This window comes from Staurois parvus, unplaced genomic scaffold (genome assembly GCF_062004578.1).
Source record: "Staurois parvus isolate SC_StPar_1 unplaced genomic scaffold, SC_StPar_1.0 ptg000402l, whole genome shotgun sequence".
Taxonomy (NCBI): Eukaryota; Metazoa; Chordata; class Amphibia; order Anura; family Ranidae; genus Staurois; species Staurois parvus.
The window spans coordinates 1,916,843-1,939,079 of NW_028318198.1; the positions used below are offsets into that span (position 1 = coordinate 1,916,843).

Genomic DNA, 22,237 nt, shown 5'->3' on the forward strand with positions numbered 1-22,237 from the left:
TCATTCATCCAATATTGTCATCATATGTACAAGTCCTAATTCATGTATTTACACCAGCTGCATTTAAAAAAATAAATGAAATGATTTAAAAAGGAACACAGAGCTGCTTGTTTATTTTGTATTTGCTTGGAGTTCTGTTTAAAGCCCAATTCAGCAAGCTTCAGCAGTTATGTCAAGTCTATTTCCCTCCCTTTCTATGCACAACTTCTTGCATGAATTTGGTAAAAAAAATGTCTTTATACATATCTTACAAATGTCTTTCCTTGTCTCTGTGGAGGGCTGTCGGCAGGTACCAACAGTCATATTACATATGAACATTCTGGCATGAGAGTGCTGTTCTAAATCTGTATTTCCTAGGATGCAGTGAATTTTCTTTGCAAATGGGGACTGGTGAACCCTGCCCACATGATATCGTAACTGCCTGTGGTTCAAAGGACTTCAAGGGTGTATCCATAACTACTTGGGAACACATAAAAAGTATGGATGAAGCTTGGCATCATCCCACCAGGAAGTGAGGTGTCAACTATTCTACAAGCAGAACAAAAAATGTAACTTGGTAGCATAGAGATGGCAAAAAGTTTAATTTATGACACATAGGAGGGACAAACTAAAATAAAAAAGCAAGCCTTCTGTTATTCTGTCTACTTTAAAAACCAAAAGCGTTAACTTTAGGTGCAAGGAGAAAAGGCCAGTATGGAGTTGTTTATTTAACGAAAAATCTTGATAAGCTCTTGGATGTTTAAGGTACCCATAAGATTCAAAAAATCCAGATGCTGTACGTATGCAAATGTATGTGTGGCTGTGTCAGATTCTTTTCTTGTCTAAAAATGGAAAATCACCAGCACCAGATCACCTAGTTGTAAAGAGTTTGTGAGTTTCAAACACAACACATTTTGCAAAGCAAGACTATATCTGTAATATTTACACATTTGTAAAGGTGTGAGTAGAGGTGTAGGTGCTACTCTTTGTAGAGAAACCACATGAGAATATATTATACCTGAAACAAACCTAGTATTGAGCAATTCATTTATTCTGGAGAAACTGCTAACATTGCACACTTTTGATGTGGTATAATTGAATTTGGTGAGAACAGAAAGGCACTTCGTAAACCCCACTCAGTGTTTTTAGCAAATATTTTAAGTCCGGTCTCACATTTCACAAAACTGTTTTAAACCTTCTACTAGTTACCATTCACAGGTTAATTTGAGTTGTGATGTGTTATACTAATGGAACGGAAATTTGTCTGAGAAGAAACCCAATCAATATAAAAAGTCCATACCCAGACAGACTATTATGCCCCAAAAATGAGAACTGAAGTACCACACCACTGCTTAGAGTTCCAGGTACAACTTTATTACACCCCCTTCATCAGGACTTGATAGCAAACAATGTATATGGCCTTTATTGGTATTTACTAGTGTGATTATCTGCAGAGGTCATATCAGCAGCTGGTTTGGCTGAAACGTTTGTGTGGTGCAATAGGGACAGGCTCAACTGGCACTGTCGATGGTATGTCATGCATGAGACAGGAACGCCCAGTGAAAATCCAAGCAGGTTTGTCCTGCACTATTGTTCAGCAAGGAGGCCAACAAATACAGTGTCAATGCAGGAAGGCTTTTGTACATCATGTCTATTGCATAAAAAAAAAATCTGCCCCTCTGAGTAACTAACTAAACTGATTAGCATGGTGTCTCCTAAAGTGTTCCCCAGAACAAATATTGAGTCCAGGTAGGTATGCATTAACAGTTAGTGGATGAACTGTAAGACCACCTGGAGTAGTAATATTCCTATGTATATTTACTTTTCACCTAGTAGCAGTTCTACTCAGGGAGAAAGAAAGCAAAAAAGGTAGAGCGCTCTAAGCATCTATCAGTTCCATATATAAAGGTCCTGTGCACTGCTGAGACTAATAGCGAAGTCTGGCTACTAGGAAGAATTTGGACCTAGGATTATGGCAGCATATTTCCACCCAGGGCCTAAAACAGGACTTAAGATTCTGATAAAACAAGTTTGTTTTCTTCATATCAGTCATCAACCCTGAAGGCCCTCACCATTTTAAGGGTGAGAAACCTAGGCCAGTGATTCTCCACTCTTGGGCCATGGTTCACTACTGGGTCATGGCCTTCCTCTTCTGGGACATCCAGCTTGCTGCAGATCCCCTAACCTCCCACAGAGCCTTCCAGCTCCAACAGTGCCACCCAACCTTCCATAGTGGCTTAATACTCCTAAGACCTAAGACCCTTCAGTCCCCATAGTGTCTGCCAACCTCCCACAGTGCCCAATAGCTTTCCACAGAACCTCCAGCTCCCCATAGTGCCACCACCAGTGTCCTGCAGTGTTTCCTAGCCCTCTGTGCCCTCCAGTCTTCTATATTGCCCCTGCAAAACCACTATTCTTCTGGAGAGACCACCAGTCCCCTCCAAAGACCCATCCCCCACAGTTGCCACCAACTCCCTTTTGAGAACGCACCCCTACAGGATCCTCAAGTCCGTTGCTTAGTTCCCAAACTGCCAGAAATGTCATTCCCCACAGTGATACTCAACCCATCCAGCTCCAGAATTTCAGTACATATTTTGTACTTTTATTATAGAATTTACTAGGCTCTGGTCTCAATTAAGAACCACTGTCCACAATTCTGCCAGCCAGTGTCTTACAGGCTTTTTGGTGATTACAGAATTGATCAGAAACACTGCACCTGCTTTGAAAACCCATTTACCTGACTGTACCAATTAATATAAGGACTCTTTGTCAACTTCACAGTACAAAGTTTGAACATCATGTACATACAGTATGTATGTAGTACAGGTCATTATATTACTTTTAACAGGAATGAGTCACAGGCTATGATCTGCTGTAGAAATATGCCATTTGGGCAGATGTGACAGGAAAACAAGTATGTAAACCGAAAACTGTAGCTATGATGGAAAAAATGACCATACAAGAAGAACGTTATCTCAAACAAACTCATCGCTAAAAACAATGTTTCAGGAAAGCCTAGACAATAAAGGAGGGAAGGGAGGGGACATGGAGAGTGACGAGAGCACTGCTTCCTGTCTGAATGCCAGAATAATCTGTGTACAACTGGAAAGAGGCCAGCTGAAGAACAATATTGTGACCTATGAAAACAATGAGTATGAGATCTTAGGCAATCCTACAACTGCATAAATTACTACAGCTAATAGCAAAGTAATGTTGGGTGTACCGCACGCTCTAGGAGCCTGACTGTGGCACTTTAGAGCGACATGAAGGGTGTATACATGAAGCTCTATCTATTAATAGTACAAGAGGGGAGGACAAAATATAGGGAGTTATGTATGCCATGTCAGTCATGTAGGATCCTTGGGACATTCCAGAGAGGAAAGGTTTATTGCATCATGCAGTTTGGGCACAGTTGTACCTCAGTCTTACCATATTTAATGAATGAACAGTGGTAGAAGATGACCACGAAAACAGTGAAAATCCAGAAATAGTCTGCCCCAATGATAATAACAGGCAGATCATTTGACATGAACTAAATAGTAGATAAATATTTGGGTAAAACAGGAATTTCCAGAGACTTTAAGCCAATCATTTTCAGCTTATCAGCTTATCAGATCTCCTATGGATGTTTCCCAGTAGGAGCAAACTGTATCATGCTTTGTTGGGGGGTTTTTTTTTTGCCTTCCTCTGGATCAACTGTGGGTATAGGATTATAACTTTTTTTTTATTGTTGAACTGGATGGACTTTTGTCTTTTTTCAGCTAGACTAACTATGTTCAAATGTTCAGCTTAAGTCCTCATGCACACTGGATGTTTTTACAGCGGCAGTTTTTGGCTTTTGACATTTTTTTCTACAGCCAGTAAACTCCCCAGCATGTTATCCTGTGTCCATGCACACATAGACTGTAATCAATGTTTTTTTGGCAGGGGCATTTTTTGATTGGAAAAAAACCCCCAGAACTAGTGGGTTTCTAGAGGGGTTTTTTAGCTGTAAAAACATGGCAAAATGTGGTAAATCGCAGCAACCCAGCTTTTTTGGACTTTGACCCAAAAATTTTTTATTTTGATGTAAAAAAAACTCTAAAAAAATGCAAACGCATTTTTAACATAACTTTACACTAGCTAACGTTACCAGCATTATTAAAATGCCCAGTGTGCATGGAGCCTTACAAAGTTAATTGTTATGTTACTTTGTACATGTGTTGGTCTTCCTAATATGCACATTTCATCTGGTGTTCAGAGAGATGAACCATTTTGCTTTTCAGTGTTTTTGGGATTACCTAATAATACAGCAGTGATGCGCAATGTGTAGTAATCCATAGAATTGGGTAGCTTTCAGTTCACTGTAATCAACTTAGCTAAATGGTGAAATCTGTTTGGTCACTACACTAGGAACATTATTTTTGCCTTGTAAATTGCCTTCCCTAATAGGCCTATTTATGTATTGTCAGTTGAAGGATAGACACATTTAAAATTAACTTGAGCCTAGACTATGAACCTGAAAATATTTGCTTTGAACATACAGCAAAAGCACTTTAAGGCTTCATTCAAACGACTGTAAAAAATAAAAACACTTATACAAGGGTTTTTAATTATGAATTTGAATGCAGCTGCATTGTTTTCAATGAAGCCATTCACACAGGTGTGGAAACATGAGCTGCTTTTAGGTCTGTAACAGAATCCAAAACTCTGCATCTAAGAACAAGAGCTTTACACACTTACACATATACATGCATGTATAAACAAAGGGGAAAAATAAATTATCAGAACAAAAAGGTTATTTATTTCAGGTACTTACAGCGATGGCCAAAAATATTGGCACCCCTGCATTTCTGTCAGATAATGCACCACAGGGGCTCTTTTAGTTATCTTTTAGTTATTTTTATTTGTTTTGAAAAAGTGGGGACATATTGGACCTTTGACTGGTTTTTATTTTCGTCTGTGTCTGTTGGATAAATTTCATCTCACTTCCTATGCCAGTGATGGTGGAGATTCAGAAAACCTAACCGCTGATTGGTTTTCATAGGTTATTTAGCATTATTGCTGTTTGCATTATATTCTTCTCCTTTCTACCCTGCTGGGATCAAAATGTAGCTGTGAGCTATCGGAAGAACAAATACTCAACACTACCTGAAAACATATCTTTATTTGCTATTGTCATAGCTTATATTTAAAGTCAATAAAATTTAATTATAAAATAATTAAACATCTGAAGCCACTAGTTGGTGAGAAACAAATCTTTTAACATAATAAAATAAACTACCCTAAATAAAGTCACTTACTTTGGAAAATTGGGAGTTTTCCAAGGACAAATATCTCAACCCATGGTAGCAGCTATGGCTTACGAAGAAAACATTCTAATTGACTTGTTTATATTTTTGGCATATTTTTTGAGGTCTAAAAATGTTCATGCATTTAAAAATAAGTGATATCTTTGTGCTGCGACCCTGTAGTGAGACAGTGGGATGTTCACACGGGATTCATGTTTAATTTGTAAAGATATGGTAATATTTTAGAGACATGGAGAAATATTTAGGACATTTACCAGCCAACATTAGATGCATTTAAAACACGATCAGCACTTGTTGGATTACTTTGCATCATTTGTTCTATTTTTTACTAAAACAGGCTTTTTTATCTCTCCAGAAAGCATGCCAGTGTTAAAGAAAATGGAAGAGCAGCCCTTTTCCATTCTGATACCATCCTGTATTTCCTCCAGCAAGTAGGTGCTTGTAGATACAGAGAAGAATAAGGGTTTTAAACTCTGGGGAAAATCCTTACAAAGGGGCTTCCCTTGCACTGAAAGGGTTAATCACATGTTTTTACCTAGGTTTCCAGGAAAAAACTGTTTTACTTATCCCAGGCTCCCCTGGCAGCCAGTGCTCATTTCTTCTATGACACTCTGGGTTGTAGGTGGGCCCTCAGGGATCTCACTTATCATGCAGGACTACTGGTCCAACATTGTACTTGATGACATTACAGCTACAACCTCTGGCCAGAACACCGAACAGGCATTGGAGGACCAGTCATTTGAAAGGAGGAGCCTGCAGGAGTGAGCAATTAGGTAAGTAAACTTTCATTTTCCTATAGCCCTTTAACCCTTGCAGTGCGGAGGGGCCCCACTGTAAGGGTATTTTTTCTTTTTCCCCAGAGTTCAGCTTTAACCAGTTCCAGACAGCTCGCAATGCACTGTGGACGAGAAGCCCATGTAGGCACAGCAACGTACCAGTACGTCACAGCCTCCTTCCAGGTGTGTGAGAGCATGCGCATACCCCTGCCCCTCCTTTTTGTTCCAGGAAAAGAAGAGAGACACCTCACAGTGAGTGAAGCCAGCACACTTTACACGTACATACATTAGATTAGGCACATTTAATCCCTTGATTGCCCTCCTTAAGCTTTGATCACTCCTGTCCCCCAGCCAGTCCTATTAGTACAGTGTCTGTGTACAATATTTTTTACTGATCACTGTATTACTAACACTAGCAACATCTGACCACGTCAGATAGCATTAGTCAGTTAGTATCCTTCCCAGCCAGGGCAGCTAGCATTAGATTGCCTGCACACTAATGCACTCACGCTATAGCTAGTCATTGCTAGTATAATGTCTGTATGTATCAATATATTGATCACGAACAGAACTATACTAATACCCCCTTAGTATAGTGCCCCCAAAAATGCAACATTAGCAGGACAGGATCAGCTCCGATACCTTCCAGCACTTGCATTTAGTCTCTCTGCCCCCCCTTTCCAATAAGTGCATTGTCAGTTGATCACTGTCACGTGATACAATGTTACCAAAACTGCAATATTAGCAGAATCAGGCCTGATCTCTGCTAGCACTAGCAGTTAAATTTTATTTGTAGCCGTTCAAGCAGTCCCTGACAGCCAGGAGCTCTTTTTCCTGTGAGCCGCACTAGGTACGTTTGCATTTAGTGGCCAAAATGTCCAAACAAAGGTACTCTAGTGAAGAGGCCTACAGGATTCTGAGCATGTCAGATGAAAGTGAAGGGGAAGCCTCTTTGACCGCATCCGCTTCTGACACCAACCTGTATTTCCTCTAGCAAGTAGTAGCATCCCGCAGCCACAAAGAATACAAACACAGGCCCATAGAGCCCATAGTGTCCTTCTAGATGTACCTGCAAATCCTGACTGGCAGTCCACAGATTCAGCAGCACCCATTATCCCCCCATTCATTGCCCAACCCAGAATTCAGGTAGAAACAGCAAATTTAACAACTTCCCATGTTTTTTGGGGCTGTTTTTCACAGAAGAACTAGAATTTGATTGTGGACCATAGCAATTTATATGTACAACACAACATCGCAGCCAACCCAAATTCAATTCTTGCCTATCATGGTGTCCAAATTTAAAACTTCCTTGGGCCTAATCCTTAACATGGGCATTACAAAAAAGAATTAATTGTGGTCATTTTGGTCCACAGACCTGATTCATCATATGCTCTGCTGCAATGGCCAGGAAACAACATGAGACGATAATACCAATAACACACTGTCATCCTCGGGGTGACCCTGAATATGATTGGCTCTACAAAATCCGACCCCTCATAAACTACCTCACTGAGAAATTTGCAGATGTGTATATGCCCCAACAAAACATCTGCATAGACGAGTCTCTCATACATTTTACTGGCCGCCTTGCATTTATCAGTGTCTTCCCAGCAAGTGAGCCAGATATGGGGCTAAAATGTATAAGCTCTATATACAGTGAGGAACAGAAGTATTTGAACACCCTGCGATTTTGCAAGTTCTCCCACTTAGAAATCATGGAGGGGTCTGAAATTCACATTATAGGTGCATTCCCACTCTGAGACAGAATTAAAAAAAAAATTCAGGAAATCACATTGTATGATTTTTAAAGAATTTATTTGTCTTGCACTGTTGAACACAAGTATTTGAACACCTGAGAAAATCAGTGTTAATATTTGGTACAGAAGCCTTTGTTTGCAATTACAGAGGTCAAACGTTTCCTGTAGTTCTTGACCAGGTTTGCACACACTGAAACAGGGATTTTTGCCCACTCCTCCACACAGATATCCTCTAGATCTGTCAGGTTTCGGGGCTGTTACTGAGCAACACGGCGTTTCACCTGCCTCCAAAGATGTTCTATTGTATTTAGGTCTGGAGACTGGCTAGGCCACTCCAGAACCTTGATATGCTTCTTACGGAGATACTTCTTGGTTATCCTGGCTGTGTGCTTCAGGTCGTTGTCATGTTGGAAGACCCAGCCACGACCCATCTTCAATACTCTGAGGGAAGAAGGTTGTTGCTCAAAATCTCACAATAAATGGCCCCATTCATCCTCTCCTTAATACAGTGCAGTCGTCCTGTCCCCTTTGCAGAAAAGCACCCCCAAAGCATGATGTTACCACCCCCATGCTTCACAGTAGGGATGGTGTTCTTGGGATGCAACTCATCCTTCTTTCTCCTCCAAGCACGACGAGTGAAGTTTAGACCAAAAAGTTCTACTTTGGTCTCATCTGACCACTTGACTTTCTCCCATGCCTCCTCTGGATCATCCAGATGGTCATTGGCAAACTTCAGACGGGCCTGGACATGTGATGACTTGAGCAGGGGAATCTTCCGTGCAATGCATGATTTGAAACCATGACGGCGTAGTGTTCTACCGACAGTGACCTTTGAAACCCTATGTGGTCCCAGCTCTCTTCATATCATTGTCAGCTCCTCCCTTGTAGTTCTGGGCTGATTCCTCACCTTTCTTATCATCAGTGATACCCCACGAGGTGAGATCTTGCATGGAGCCCCAGTCCGAGGGAGACTGATAGTCATCTTTAGCCTCTTCCATTTTCTAACAATTGCTCCAACAGTTGATCTATTTTCACCAAGCTGCTTGGCAATTGCCTCGTAGCCCTTTCCAGCCTTGTGGAGGTCCACAATTTTGTCTCTGGTGTATTTTGACAGCTCTTTGGTCTTGCCCATGGTAGTAGTTGGCATCTGACTGACTGTGGGGTGGACAGGTGTCTTTAAAGAGCTCAGGTGCTTCTAAGTTAGATTAATGAGTGCAGTAGAGTTGGACTTTTTAAAGGCACAGTAACAGGTCTTTGAGAGCCAGAATTGTTGCTGTTTCTTAGGTGTTCAAATACTTATGTTCAGCAGTGGAAGAAAAATAAATTCTTTAAAAATCATACAATGTGATTTCCTGAATTTTGTTTTTAAATTCTGTCTCTCAGAGTGAGAATTCACCTACAATGTGAATTTCAGACCCCTCCATGATTTCTAAGTGGGAGAACTTGCAAAATCGCAGGGTGTTCAAATACTTCTGTTCCTCACTGTACATGTAATTTTCAAGTTTATGAGGAAAAGACAGTGAAGTACATGGGTAGCAGTGGCAAGATAGTACGGGATTGGCATCGTCTTTGTTCCGCAAGGGACAACACTTGTACGTGGACAATTTCTATACAACTTTGCCACTTTTAAGGCACCTATAAAATCTTAGAATTGGCTGCTGAGGCACCGTGCGACCTAATCACCAGGGCTTCACCCAACAGCTTGTAAACACCCGAATTAGAAAAGGGGAGAAAGCTTGCTTGAAGTATAATAAATTGCTCACAGTGAAGTGGAAGGATGAAAGGGATGTTTTCGTCTTGTCTTCTATTCATGCAGGCACGATGGTCCAAATTAGCACAACATCTAGTGTTGTTGAGAAGCTTCTGTGTCCATGAACATAACCTTAATATGGGAGGGGTGGACTTCAGCGACCAAATGATACAGCCATACTTAGTTTCCCACAGAGTTTGACACTGGTAAAAAAAAAAAGCTGTCCATTTATTTCAGTTGGCTGTATAGAATACTTTTGTAATTTACAAAGTACCTGGAAGAAGTGCATCCTTCCTAAAATTTCAGGAAATGATCATCACAGCCCTTTTGTATCCAAAAGGTGGCCCAAAACCCAAATCAAGATGCCGTAAGCTGACTGCATGAGAGGCATTTTCCTGATGTCCTCTCTGGTACCTCAACCCAAAAGTCACCACAAAGAAGATGCTGTGTCTGTAGCAGACATGGAATAAAACAAGACACCTACTTTTTCTGTCCCTCCTGTCCTGGCCAACCTGGCCTCTGCATCAAAGTGTTACTAAGCCAACAACAGTAAAATCAGTCTGTATATGCAGTAAAGCATGCTTGTTATACTCACGGTGGAATCTAAGGGGTTAATCCTCTGCATTGTGTAAAAAGGCTGTTTGATCCTTTCTACTCTGTTCCTCTCCTTTTTCAAGCGACCACTGAACTGTAGGCATGCACATGCTCAGTTTGGTGTGTATTGCTAGAGAGTTTTTTTTTTCTTGGGAGAGTGCATGTGATCAGCACAGGGCCAGACAGGTCAGGGGATTTGCATCCTTCTAGATCAGAAAGAAAACTCCTACAAGCTTTAGCTAGTGGTGGGCTGGACACAGATAGAAGTCACAAGACTGCTCTAACGTCTGATAAGAAAAGGTATTCAGCATGTCACGGATCCCCCACATGCCACGCCCACAGCGACTAGCTAACCGAAGGGCGCGCACATGCGGCCGTGACTTGGGGGTAAGAGGGAATAAAGGGGACTTAAGTTTAAATATATAAAACCGTATATAAGACCAGACGTGATACACTTTCACAGACCGCACTACCTCTGGCCACCACCGGAGGGAGACTCCACTCCAATCCAGCTGGCTGACCACACACACACACACACAGACAGATATGATCTTACATACAATCCGGTGCACTAATTCGGGTTGAGGACCAGCTTAGCAATTACACACCCTTCTAAGGTCCCTCCAGCTATCCTACAGCTTGAACCCCGATGTTGATCACTCTTCCACTGTCTACACACCCCCACACCAGACACACCACAAAAGGTAGCCTGCCACCACCCAGCAGTTTATCCGAAGAACGGTCTGCTGAGACACCCCAAACACACAGATCTCCGTCTGGCAGATCTGTTACCTTTTACAATCTGCATGCAATCTGCCCACACACAGTGCAATTGCATACAGACTGGCAATGAGCTTGACAGAGCGTTTAAAGGCACTAAAATACAATACAATCTACTCTAATCCAATCTAATCTCTCCAATCCAATTTCTATGAAGATATGAGCCCTTGCTTAAATACACAGAAGTCACTAATTAATTTTAAGATTTAATTTCCCGAAAGTGGGCAGTGCATAAAATATGTACAAAATATAAAAAGTTACAAAAATACAAAAAAATACAAGAAGACGCACAAATGACTATTCACTATAAAACAAAAGGGAATTAAAGACAGAAGTAAAACTTTACCGAGATTTACCCTGCGACTGGAGCAAGTCAGAAAAGTCCATAATCCGTTAGTCCATCGACCAGCTCCATACGAAATACAATGTCCCAATGGCCGGGTACTCCATTTATGGGGATATGGACGCAGCCGGGACATTAGTCTTCGGCCAATTGACCATGGGGGGTGTTCCTGTACCTGCCCACAGGATGTTCTGGGTGCTGACCTGCCCAAGTTCAATCGGGCCAAGACTGGCTTGAAACACCCAGTCGGGGATTGGATTTCCCACACCAGCGCATCAGTCCGATCGCGACAGTACCAAACACTGTTCAACTGTTGCACTCCAGCGCCACCTAACCATTTTCAGCATTTTCCTGGCCTTCTACCTAATCTACAAATATGGTTTTCATACGTCGGTGTGGCGCACAGCGTGCACTATTAGAAGGAAGTATTTCCATCTCTCTGCAACTAATATTTTAGCTTTTATGAGAGATGAAACATACCCCTTTGATGTCTAGATATACTTTTAGCTCCCCAGACAGATCTGAGACCCCCTGCTGTCATGAAGCCGAAATGTCTCCAGCCATTTCCTCTAAACTGGTTTCCCCAGATGGTGACAAAACCTTATTAGCAGTTAGGTGTCACATCCAGAGGAAGCTGGAAGTCTTTTCAGACGCTAATTGATGACCCTCTGTGTCTGAGTACCTCTGACTGAATACATCTTTAATGACCATGGAATGCAACTACGGTTACGATTACATATTGGTACTGATCATATCTTATCTACTCAAATCTGTACATTTATGTCACATGTACGTTACATCATGTCACATGTACGTTACACAGCAGTTTATATTTACCAAAATAATTGCACTTGCATGTTCTGTGTACTGTAGGAGACCAGATATAATGGATGCAGGGTCTGCTTCCGTTGCCACCACACACTAGTGGAATATCCGTCTAGGATACAGCACGGCACAGTCTAGGTCAGTTCACACTCAAGGATCTTGAAAGATGTTAGATAGTCAGGAAACTATCCAAAAAAGGGGTCATTTGAGGGGGTGTTTCTACTATCCTGGCATTTCAAGGCCTCCAAAACTGTGATAGGCAGTGAGGAAGCAACATGAGGAAATACGCCCTTTGAAAGCCTGAAGGTAGTTTTTGGATTTTGGGTGCCTGTACTTGCCATGCACTCAACATGCCTCTCAGCAATTACCTTTGAGTGCCTACTTTCCAAAAAGGGGTCATTTTTTTTTTTTAGGAGGGGGGGGAGTTTGCACTATCCTGGCATTTCAGGGCCTCCAAAACTGACAGGTAGTAAGGAAGCAACATGAGGATATTATGGCCTTTGAAAGCCTGAAAGTGGTCATTGGTTTTTGGCCCCCATACACAGCTAGGCCCCCAAAAAGTCTCACACGTGGTATCCCCATACTCAGGAGGAGTAGGAGAATGTGTTTTGGGGTGTCATTTGACATACACCTATGGCATGTATGAGAAACATGTTATTAGAAGTGACACCTTTGTGTAAAAAGAAAAAAATATATATTTTTTTAAAACTTGTAACAAAACTTCCACAGGCTCAGCATGCCTCTCAGCAAATTATTTGGGGTATCTGCTTTCCAAAAAGGGATCATTTGGGGTGGGGAGTGTTGTACTGCCCTGGTATTTTAGCACTTCAAGAAATGTGATAGGCAGTCAGAAAGTAAAAGATGTGTAAATTCCAGTATGCAATCACTGGCCACTTTATTAGGCACAGCTGTTCAATTTTATTGGTAACACAGATTGCTAATCAGCAACTCAATGCATTTACGCATGTAGACGTGGTGAAGATGACTTGCTGAATTTGAAACTGAGCATCAGAATGGGGAAGAAAGGGTATTTAAGTGACTTTGAATGTGGCATGGTTGTTGGTGCCAGACTGGCTGGTCTCAAAAACTGCTCATCTACTGGGATTTTCATGCACAACCATCTCTAAGACTTATAGAGAATGGTCCGAAAAAGAGAAAATATCCAGTGAGCTGCAGTTGTGTGGATGAAAATGCCTTGTTGATGTCAGAGGAGATTGGTCAAGCCGGTTGCTGCAACATTCAGATGGTAGGGTCAGAATTTGATGTAAACAACATGAAAGAATGAATCCATCCTGCCTTGTATCAATGGTTCAGGCTGGTGGTGGTGGTGGTGTAATGGTGTGGGGGATATTTTCATTTCACTAGCAAGGTGTACCTAATAAAGTGGTCGGTGAGTGTATATATCATAGTTTGTAGACCGTAAAACTTTTACACAAACCAAATAATATACACGTATTGCGATTTTTTTTTTTTTTTTTTACCAAAGACATGTAGCAGAATACATTTTGGCCTCAATTTAAGATGAAATTTGAGTTGATTGGATGTTTTTTAGAACAGAAAGTAGAAAATATCTTTTTTTTTTCAAAATGTTCAGTCTTTTTCAGTTTATATCACAAAAAATAAAAAACCCCAGTGGTGATCAATCACCACCAAAAGATAGCTCTATTGGTGTAAAAAAAATGATATAAATTTTGTTTGGGTACAGCATTGCACGACCGCACAATTACCAGCTAAAGTAACACAGTGTTGAATAGCAAAAATGGCCTGGTCATGAAGGGGATAAAGCCTTCTGGAGCTCAAGTGGTTAAAGTGCTTGTTTAGAACATGAAAATACCTTGATCTTGGCACAGGTTCACTGTATAACTGTATCCAGCAACATCATCTTTATCCTAGGTCATTCAATAGATCTGCTCTATAGCCCCTCCAGCTATAATTCCTGAAAAGGAACATACTTGCATTTATTGTTTTATTAAAATATTTGTTTTTACCTTTTTTCATACTTTGTTGTCTCAGTGCTGCTTATTTCCTACAGCTGCTTTGCAGCCACTTGCTGTCTAGATACATGCACTCCAGCTATGGTTCCATGGCATTTCTCGAAGCAGGTTTTCATGCTTGGATACTATGTGTTAAAATGGCCGCTTGTAGTATCTGTCCCATGACCGTGTGACAGATTAACGATGTAGGAAATTAGCTGGGGGAAAGAAATATAGGGTTGTCACCCTATAATACGAAGTGGACCTTTTAGACTGGGCCACCAGGTATTATTTTAATGAATGCTGCAGATTTAAAAATGATAGATAATACTTTTAAACTTACATTACATGTTAAAGCTAATATGAGATTTTACTGATTGACTTTGGATTTATTTTTAATGCAGTGCTTGTTAGTGTAGCATGTGTGTTTTCAAAATTATCTTTTTTTAAACATAAATTGCAGCGTTTTAAATAAAATATTAACACCTAATGCTAACCTTAACTCTAAACTCCTAACAAAAAAAAAGATAATCAATGAATAATAATAAAAAAGAAATAAAAGCTGATGGAAAAGCTACGAAAGCTGAAAAACCTAGCAACAAATGATGAAACAGATGATTTTCTTTCTCTATTGGTTAATTAAAGAAGCCATAGCTCACAAACGCCTGAAAAACGCTGTATGAAAATGTGCACAAATGTGCAAAAATCGCACAAAAAATGCTTAAAGACACTATGTTCAAGTGTTAATCCAGCTTTAGAGTACACTGTCATTCTGATTTGTTTACTTTGTGAACTATAAAATAGAATTTATTATAAATCCCAGGTTTTGAAAGATTGTTACAGCACAGGGTCAGTGTTTGGAGAAAAATTAGTGTGAGACCAAAATATATCTAAACTACTTCGAGGCATAGAGCAATGTTGTGATGGTTACCACAGTTAAGGCTCGTACACACGATCAGAAAATCATACGAAAAATGCTGTTAAAAATCATTTGTACACAGAAATCCTCCAAAATTACTCAAAGGAACAAGCACAAAAATGTTTATTGTATGATTATTATTATACAGTATTTATAAAGCGCCAATAGTTCGCTCAGCGCTGTACATTACAGAGGGGGACAGAACACGTGACAGAACAATACCAATACAATGCAAAACATGAGGGGATTGAGGGCCCTGCTCTTTCGAGCTTACAATCTAGGAAATACCAGATTGTCTGATTTTCATTTAAGCAGTACAGTTTTTGTCTGAAAATACATTACAATACATTACACCACTTCTGAATTATTATTCTGTCGTACAAGAATTTTTGGAACTTTAGTAGCCTCTTCACTTTTGATATGAGACTAGCGTGCAAAAAAAACCCAAAACATTTGTCCGATATTATCAACGTGTAAATGGGGCTTAAGTGTTGCTTTGCATGGGTCGAATTGTTTAAAGCGGCGCTTCACCCAAAAGGGGAAGTTCCACTTTAAGCCTTTGTCCCCATTAAGGATTGGCACCTTTGGGGAGCTGGTACCCGAATATGACAGGTACTCCCACTTTCGCTGCGATCGCCTAGGCAATCGGAAGCGGACGTTGTCCTCCCCCCTCCCTCCCTGATGACTTCTGGGACACGTGACAGGTCCCAGAAGACTACGGGGCCATTCACAAAGCGCAGCGCTTCTCACGCATACACAGTGGTCACCCGGCTGTGAAGCCGCAAGCTGTCACAGCTGGGTGCCAACACCGAAGATGCCGGCGACAAGGAGAGAAGACGGCCGGCACAATCAGCAGTGCTGAGGACACCGCTGGACCGAGAGACAGGTAAGTGGCTGTATTTTAAAAGTCAGCAGCTACAGTTTTTGTAGCTGCTGACTTTTTTTTTTTTTTTTTTAGGTGGAACTCCGCTTTAAAGTACTGACCATGATGAACGATTGGATACATTGGGATTCTGCTGATTCACGTTTGGATATGTTGGAGATGGACTGAATCAACATTCTGCTAACTAAATTAAGAATTAGCTAGTTGGGATGCCTGTTATACTTTATTGACTCACATAACAGTGATAAATATAAAACTTCATGTATAAATACTGTAAAAGAAATAAAGGAACCAGTTGTGCTGCACGTTGATTAATGTTGTCAGCAGGGAGTTTAGTGTAAGCTGTAAGCTTCTATGAATGGGACACAATCTGTGTATGGAGGATCATGAGTCCGTCCTCCATTTTTAGATCCTGATCCACTCATAGAAGCTGTAATATAGCTTATATGAATGGTGGAGCTAGGTAGAAAGGACAGGCATAGTCAGGCTGTCTTGAAGTGAGTATGTGACAGCCCTGTAGCCCTGTAGTTGTTTTAACCCTCAGTGCACTGGAAGATGACAGTGGGGGGGGGGGGGGGAGCAGTAGACTGGGTGGAGGAAGATTATTTCTAACTGCAGAGGAACTAGCATAATTCATAACATATCTTACTGATTGCAAGTAATGTCACTTGTGCTGAAAAACAGAAAAATGTTTTTTGATTGTGATTGCATTTAGCAGACAGTACATTTTTTACTTAATAATGGTTCCATAAAAAAAGCATAAATAATTACATTATGTAATTAAAGAAGATATATTAAAATTTACACAAATATTACAAAACAATTGGCAAACTGTTATGGCAGAAAAGTGCATACATGATCCATATACTGATTGTTGTTATAACTGATATTGTTTCTCAATTACCACTGTCATTCTGTATTGCTCTTCTCATACAGCAGACTAGCTGGTATTTAGAGTTTTCTTTATAGCAGCTGGATATGCTACTGTATACGCTTATATCACATTGACATCCCTGTGATTCTAATTATTGGTTCTGTGTCTGACAGGTGTTTGACTTTGAACTGCAGCAGAATGACATGGAACATTTATCATCCCTGCATAGTAACAGGAAGCTCATTCATCTGACATACCCACTGTGGAGAGGATGAATCCAGAATACAGACCCAACTCTCAATACACTGGAGGCTCTGTTGTGGAAAGCACATCATAACCACTATCACACGGGTCATCCAACAGTGATTATAGGCATGCCAGTTAGAGTGCTAATGCTATTAGCTGCAATTACTCTTGACCCAAATGAAAAACACTATTATTTAAATGCAATGTGTTATTTTTGTTTTGTGTTGTCTGTTGTCTTTGTGGTTTAATTGCATTTCAAACATTTACTTAACACCAAGTACATTTCTGTGGGATTTTTCTTGGGAAAGTGGTAGATGGTAACAGATTAATGTATGCCTGTTACAAACCCAGGTAGTTAAATTTGAACGTATCCTGAATTTGAATGCATTTGAACGCATCGTACATAAATAGAGTTCAGTTTATGCCCGAAACAGTCAATAGATCCAGGGATATAGCCAGTTAAAGTTATATGCTAAGCTCAGCTTTCTTGTAACAACCAAGTTTGACCAAACCTTTGAAACTTCTTATTGGTCAGTGAGCCAGCCAGGTGAACTAAAGGACTAGCATTGAGTCAGGTGTTGTGGAGACTTCCATATAACTTCAGCTACCTTTATGTCTGACTGTACTGATCATATTTGCACATAGTCTTCACTAAAGGTACTAATGGAGGCAACCTGAAGCTTCTAGGGCAGTGGTTCTCAACCCTCCTAAGGCCGTGACCCTTTAATACAGTTCCTCATGTTGTGGTGACCCCCACAGTGAAATCTGCCACTGATTTTAGGATTCATTTTTTTACCGTCAATGGGTAAAAATGTATTGTCCCCCAGTCAGAGTACTGTGTGTGTTTTTATGTTTTCTTTTTCACAGGCTATAGTTTAATGAAGCACAAAAAAAACAACCATAAAAAAGGCTGTGAAAGAACGGTTTTAGATAAACCCAGGCAGAGTAGTTCAAAGTACAAAAAATTCTTTATTATAAATCTGACAAAAAGATGAAACCTTGCAAAGTGAAAAAACACACACCACAAATGATTACAAAAATCTGCAATCCAGATTGCGATATCAACAGGCTATCAATAATAGTGTGATGTAATATGCCAATAATCACAAGTATGCTCTAGTCAATATAAGATAATACATGACCCTGTGAAGGAGTAAAAAAGTAATTCAATAAATAGCTATTGAAAAGCAAAAGACCGTGACATCATAAATAATGACCATATTGGAGAAAAAATATTGATAGGAATCTGAGTGACATAGGTTCCAGTCATCCTATGCATAGGAAATATTAATATATGTAATCCAAAGGCGCACAATTCAGTCAGCCCAGTGTCCATATGAATAAATCATTAGGGTCTGAAATGATGTTAAGAGACAGTCATTATCTAGTCATCATGTGCTTAAGATCAGGGACTGCAGGAAAATGGATGACTGTTCTAGCAGAAGTATAAGTTGTCATAAGTATTATGCTTCAGATGATATAGGGGTATGAGCTGAACAGCATATTGGAAATATAGAAACAACTCCAGCTGAAATGATACGTTGCGAGATAGTGATTACATCACTCACCAAGAGTGTATCTGGCACTTCATAACTTGGTGGTGGATATAGGATCTCAGATGTGTCTCCGTCCGTTGCTGACTGCTATACTGTTCCCCGTAGAGGCCTTGCAGTTGTCCCTGGAATTACTTTTATGCTGGGAGACGTGTATTGTAGAGCCATGTAAGGCATCACATGTACGGCTTCATGTCCGATCCGGTATGCTCACATGTCTGTGAGGACGCCTGTGGACATCGCTTCCGGGTGTCAGGAATGGACTCAGCACTGGTGGTGGGACTCGCCTGCCGTGTGGGCTGCAGTACCAGAGCTGACCAGCGGGTGCTCTCAGCACTGGTGGTGGGACTCACCTGCCGTGTGGGCTGCAGTACCAGAGCTGACCAGCGGGTGCTCTTAGCAGCCAGAAGCTCACAATCAGCCAAACCTGGGGCTGATTGCAGAAAGGTGTATATAAGGCATGACCAGGCCTGTGCTCTGGGCCTTGGTGTATGTTTTCCCATGAGCCTCTGTACCTGTATTCTGTGTTCCTGCTTCGTTGCTGACCCGGCTTGATCCTGATCTCTGTTGACCGTTCCACCTCTCCAGCCCTGACTACGCCTGTGTTCCTGCACCTCCTAAAGATTAGTGGAAGGTTGGTTTGCTCACTGTACGTTTATATATATATATATATATATATATATATATATATATATATATATATCTGGGTGGCTAATAATAACCTGTATTATACTATACCTGAAACCTGCGTTTCCCTGTGTCAGTCCACACCTTTCTGGTCATTCCTTGATTCCTGACACCGGGTGTAATGACGTCATATGCTATAGTATTGCTCGGTTATAACCTACATCTTTAGTCATGAGACAGAGAGTAATTATGTAGGGGTGATCCACCTACTCTTGTGGCATCTTTATTATTATTGAATAGTTTAATGAAGTCTGGTTAGATTTGGTTATGGTCATAATGGTGATCTGTTGTGAAGCTCCCGGTTTCTGTTTGTCATTGGACTTAATTGTTTTTCAACCATTTTCTTTGCCTTAAAATAGCTGAAAGTACAAGAAATGGCCCAAATACTAATATTATGCCATGCCCTTTTTCTGTATTTCTAAATTTTGTCTAAACACGTGTAGTATGTCATAGAAATTCAATTGTCTGAGGCATGCAACTGGCATTGCCTATTGCTGCACTGATATGCTGTACTGTATGTTTTACAAATGAAAATGTAAGTGTATTATAAGATTACAGGCTATAAGGGAATTAGTCATCATGCTGCATATCTGACTTAAGCCTTTAAATGTAGTCCATATAAAATGCAGCCACATCCTAGTATTAGGGCTAAACTGGTACTTTAGTTTCATGCAACATGCATGAGGTCAGGTAATACAGACAATTCCTAAAGGAGAACTAATGGCAAAGCTTCTTTTCTTCATTTTGGATATAGTAGGGGAGTGTTAGAACCCCTGTCAGATTTTTTTTTTGTCATCTATGTGTTGGGGAGAATTTCCTTCACTTTCTGCCCCATAGCTAAAACAAAGAGTGAACGGGAATCCCTCCAAAGTGAAGGAATCCTTGGTTGTAACCAGAACTAGTGTCCCTATTGGAAAATTTCCCTTCAGTTTCAGTTCTGGGAACGACCCAAATATGGAATTTTCTTTTACTTTACAGTTGATGATAACAGTAAACAGGACAAATAGAGAGAGTGAATCTCCCTAACGGGGGCACAGGCAGCAATAACAACCGACATGTGTTCTAATCCCATTCCACTTTATCCAAAAAATGACTTTAGTTATACTTTAACCTCTTCCTGACCACCCTATAGCAGAAATACTGCTACAGGGCGGCACAGGTGTGCAAAATCATGTATATATACATATATATATATGATTTTGCATTTCCGGGTAGGGGGCGCACACGTGCCATGCACGCGCCATATCCGCACCTCCTTTCATGGCTGTCAATCACTGGGTCCCGGCCAGTGATTACCCACCGGTGCCCGGTGATTACCGAGCATCTCTGACGGGACTGTTTTGTTTACTAACAGTTCTCCCTGTCAGCTTGGGCACACTTCTCTGGGTGGCTGTGCACAGCACAGCCATCCAGAGCAGTGTGCTTACAGTGAAGCACCAACACACCGCCCCCTAGTAAAACACTCCCGCCATACAGTTAACCCTTTGATTGCCCCTCATGTTAACCCCTCCCTGCCTAGTGCCATTAGTACAGTGTCAGTGCTTTTTTTTAGCACTGATCACTGTATTTGTTTCACTGAGGATGTCAGTGACACCAAGTCAGTTCCCCCCAGTGTCAGAATGTCCACTGCAGTCCCGCCGCCATTACTAGTGGGAAAAAAAATCCAGTATCTATACTGCCATTTGTAAGCGCTATAACTTTCATGTTAACTAATTAATTTACACATATTGGGATTTTTTCTTAGCAAAGACATGGAGCAGAATACATTTTGGCCTAAATTTATGACGAAATTTGATTTTTTAAATTTTTTTACTAGACATGTTTAATAGCAAAAAGTCAAAAATATTGTTTTTTTTCTCAAAATTGTCGGTCTGTTTTATAGCGCAAAAAATTTAAAATTCAAAGGCGATCAAATACTACCGAAAAAAAGCACAATTCGTGGGAAAAAAAGGATGTAAATTTCATTTCGGTGCAGCGTTCCATGACTGCGCTATTTCATTTAAATGAATGCAGCGCCATAAAGCAAAAAATGACCTGGTCATAAAGGGGGGTAAATCCTCAGGAGGGCAAGTGGTTAAAGACTAAAAATAAAATTAACCAGAAAAAAAGTTAGCATTTTCCAAGTAGATAAAATGTAAAAATGTGTTTGCACAAGCCTTTTTTGATCAATAGATGGGGCAAACTTTTTACCTAAAAGATCAAATATATGCTCATTTTCCTAAAATTCTGAGTACAATATAGACATACAGTATATGCCTTCTGACCTTGTCGTTATATGGTTGTCCAGATACATGAAAAGGTCCCACAAGCATTAACAGACTGCTGTATATATTCCTATGTGGAATTTTTCTAACGTTGTAGAAATTTTGTTCACTAAAGCAAAACGTGCCTGTATCTACAAGCAGATTATCACAGATTCATCATATTCCATTCCATCTATTGCCAGCTGGGTGGCATGGAAAGTGGTGATATTAATCATGATTGGTCACGTCAGGATATAAGTGTGAATTTTCATTATATATTTCTTTGCCAATCAGAGCTACATGTCATTTGCTGCTGAGACTTCATTATTTAAGCCTTTAATAAAATAACAATTGGTTGGATGTCATTTTTGCAATTTGCCACATCTGCCTCAAAGAACAGATATCTCTTACACTGGCCATACAGAAGAATTTCATTAATGTCAAAACCATGAACATTTTTGACCGTAGTGTTGAGGAAAATTGAAGGAGAATGCTGGAGTTTTTTTTTTCTTGCCTGAAATTCTAACTGTGAATACGGTTTCCTTTGGGAAAAGTCAAACTTATTTTAATGCATATGTACATCCTGAAATCAAATGTAAAATTCAAAACATTGTCATGGCAGTCAAACAACATTTTTCAGGGTTTTTTATATGACTTTGCTGAGTCCATAAAGGTACTATCAAATTAAATTCTACTGGTGTATGGCCATCTTTAGACCAAAGCAGAGGACTGTAGTCACAAATTATCTATCCAGACACTGAGGG

The 22,237-nt window shown here is 40.4% G+C and overlaps 1 protein-coding gene across 3 annotated transcripts in view; it reads left to right on the forward strand.

Moving 5' to 3' along the window:
• LOC149455135 (putative oxidoreductase ZK1290.5) overlaps positions 1–21,838 on the forward strand; it is a 188,086-nt gene extending 166,248 nt beyond the window's left edge. For all 3 annotated transcript variants that reach the window (XM_089686594.1, XM_089686590.1, XM_089686589.1), the window contains one exon: positions 16,918–21,838. In XM_089686594.1, coding sequence (XP_089542720.1) covers positions 16,918–17,019 — 102 coding nt within the window. In that variant the 3' untranslated portion in view covers positions 17,020–21,838. The remainder of the gene's footprint in view (positions 1–16,917) is intronic.
• Positions 21,839–22,237: the final 399 nt, after the last annotated feature.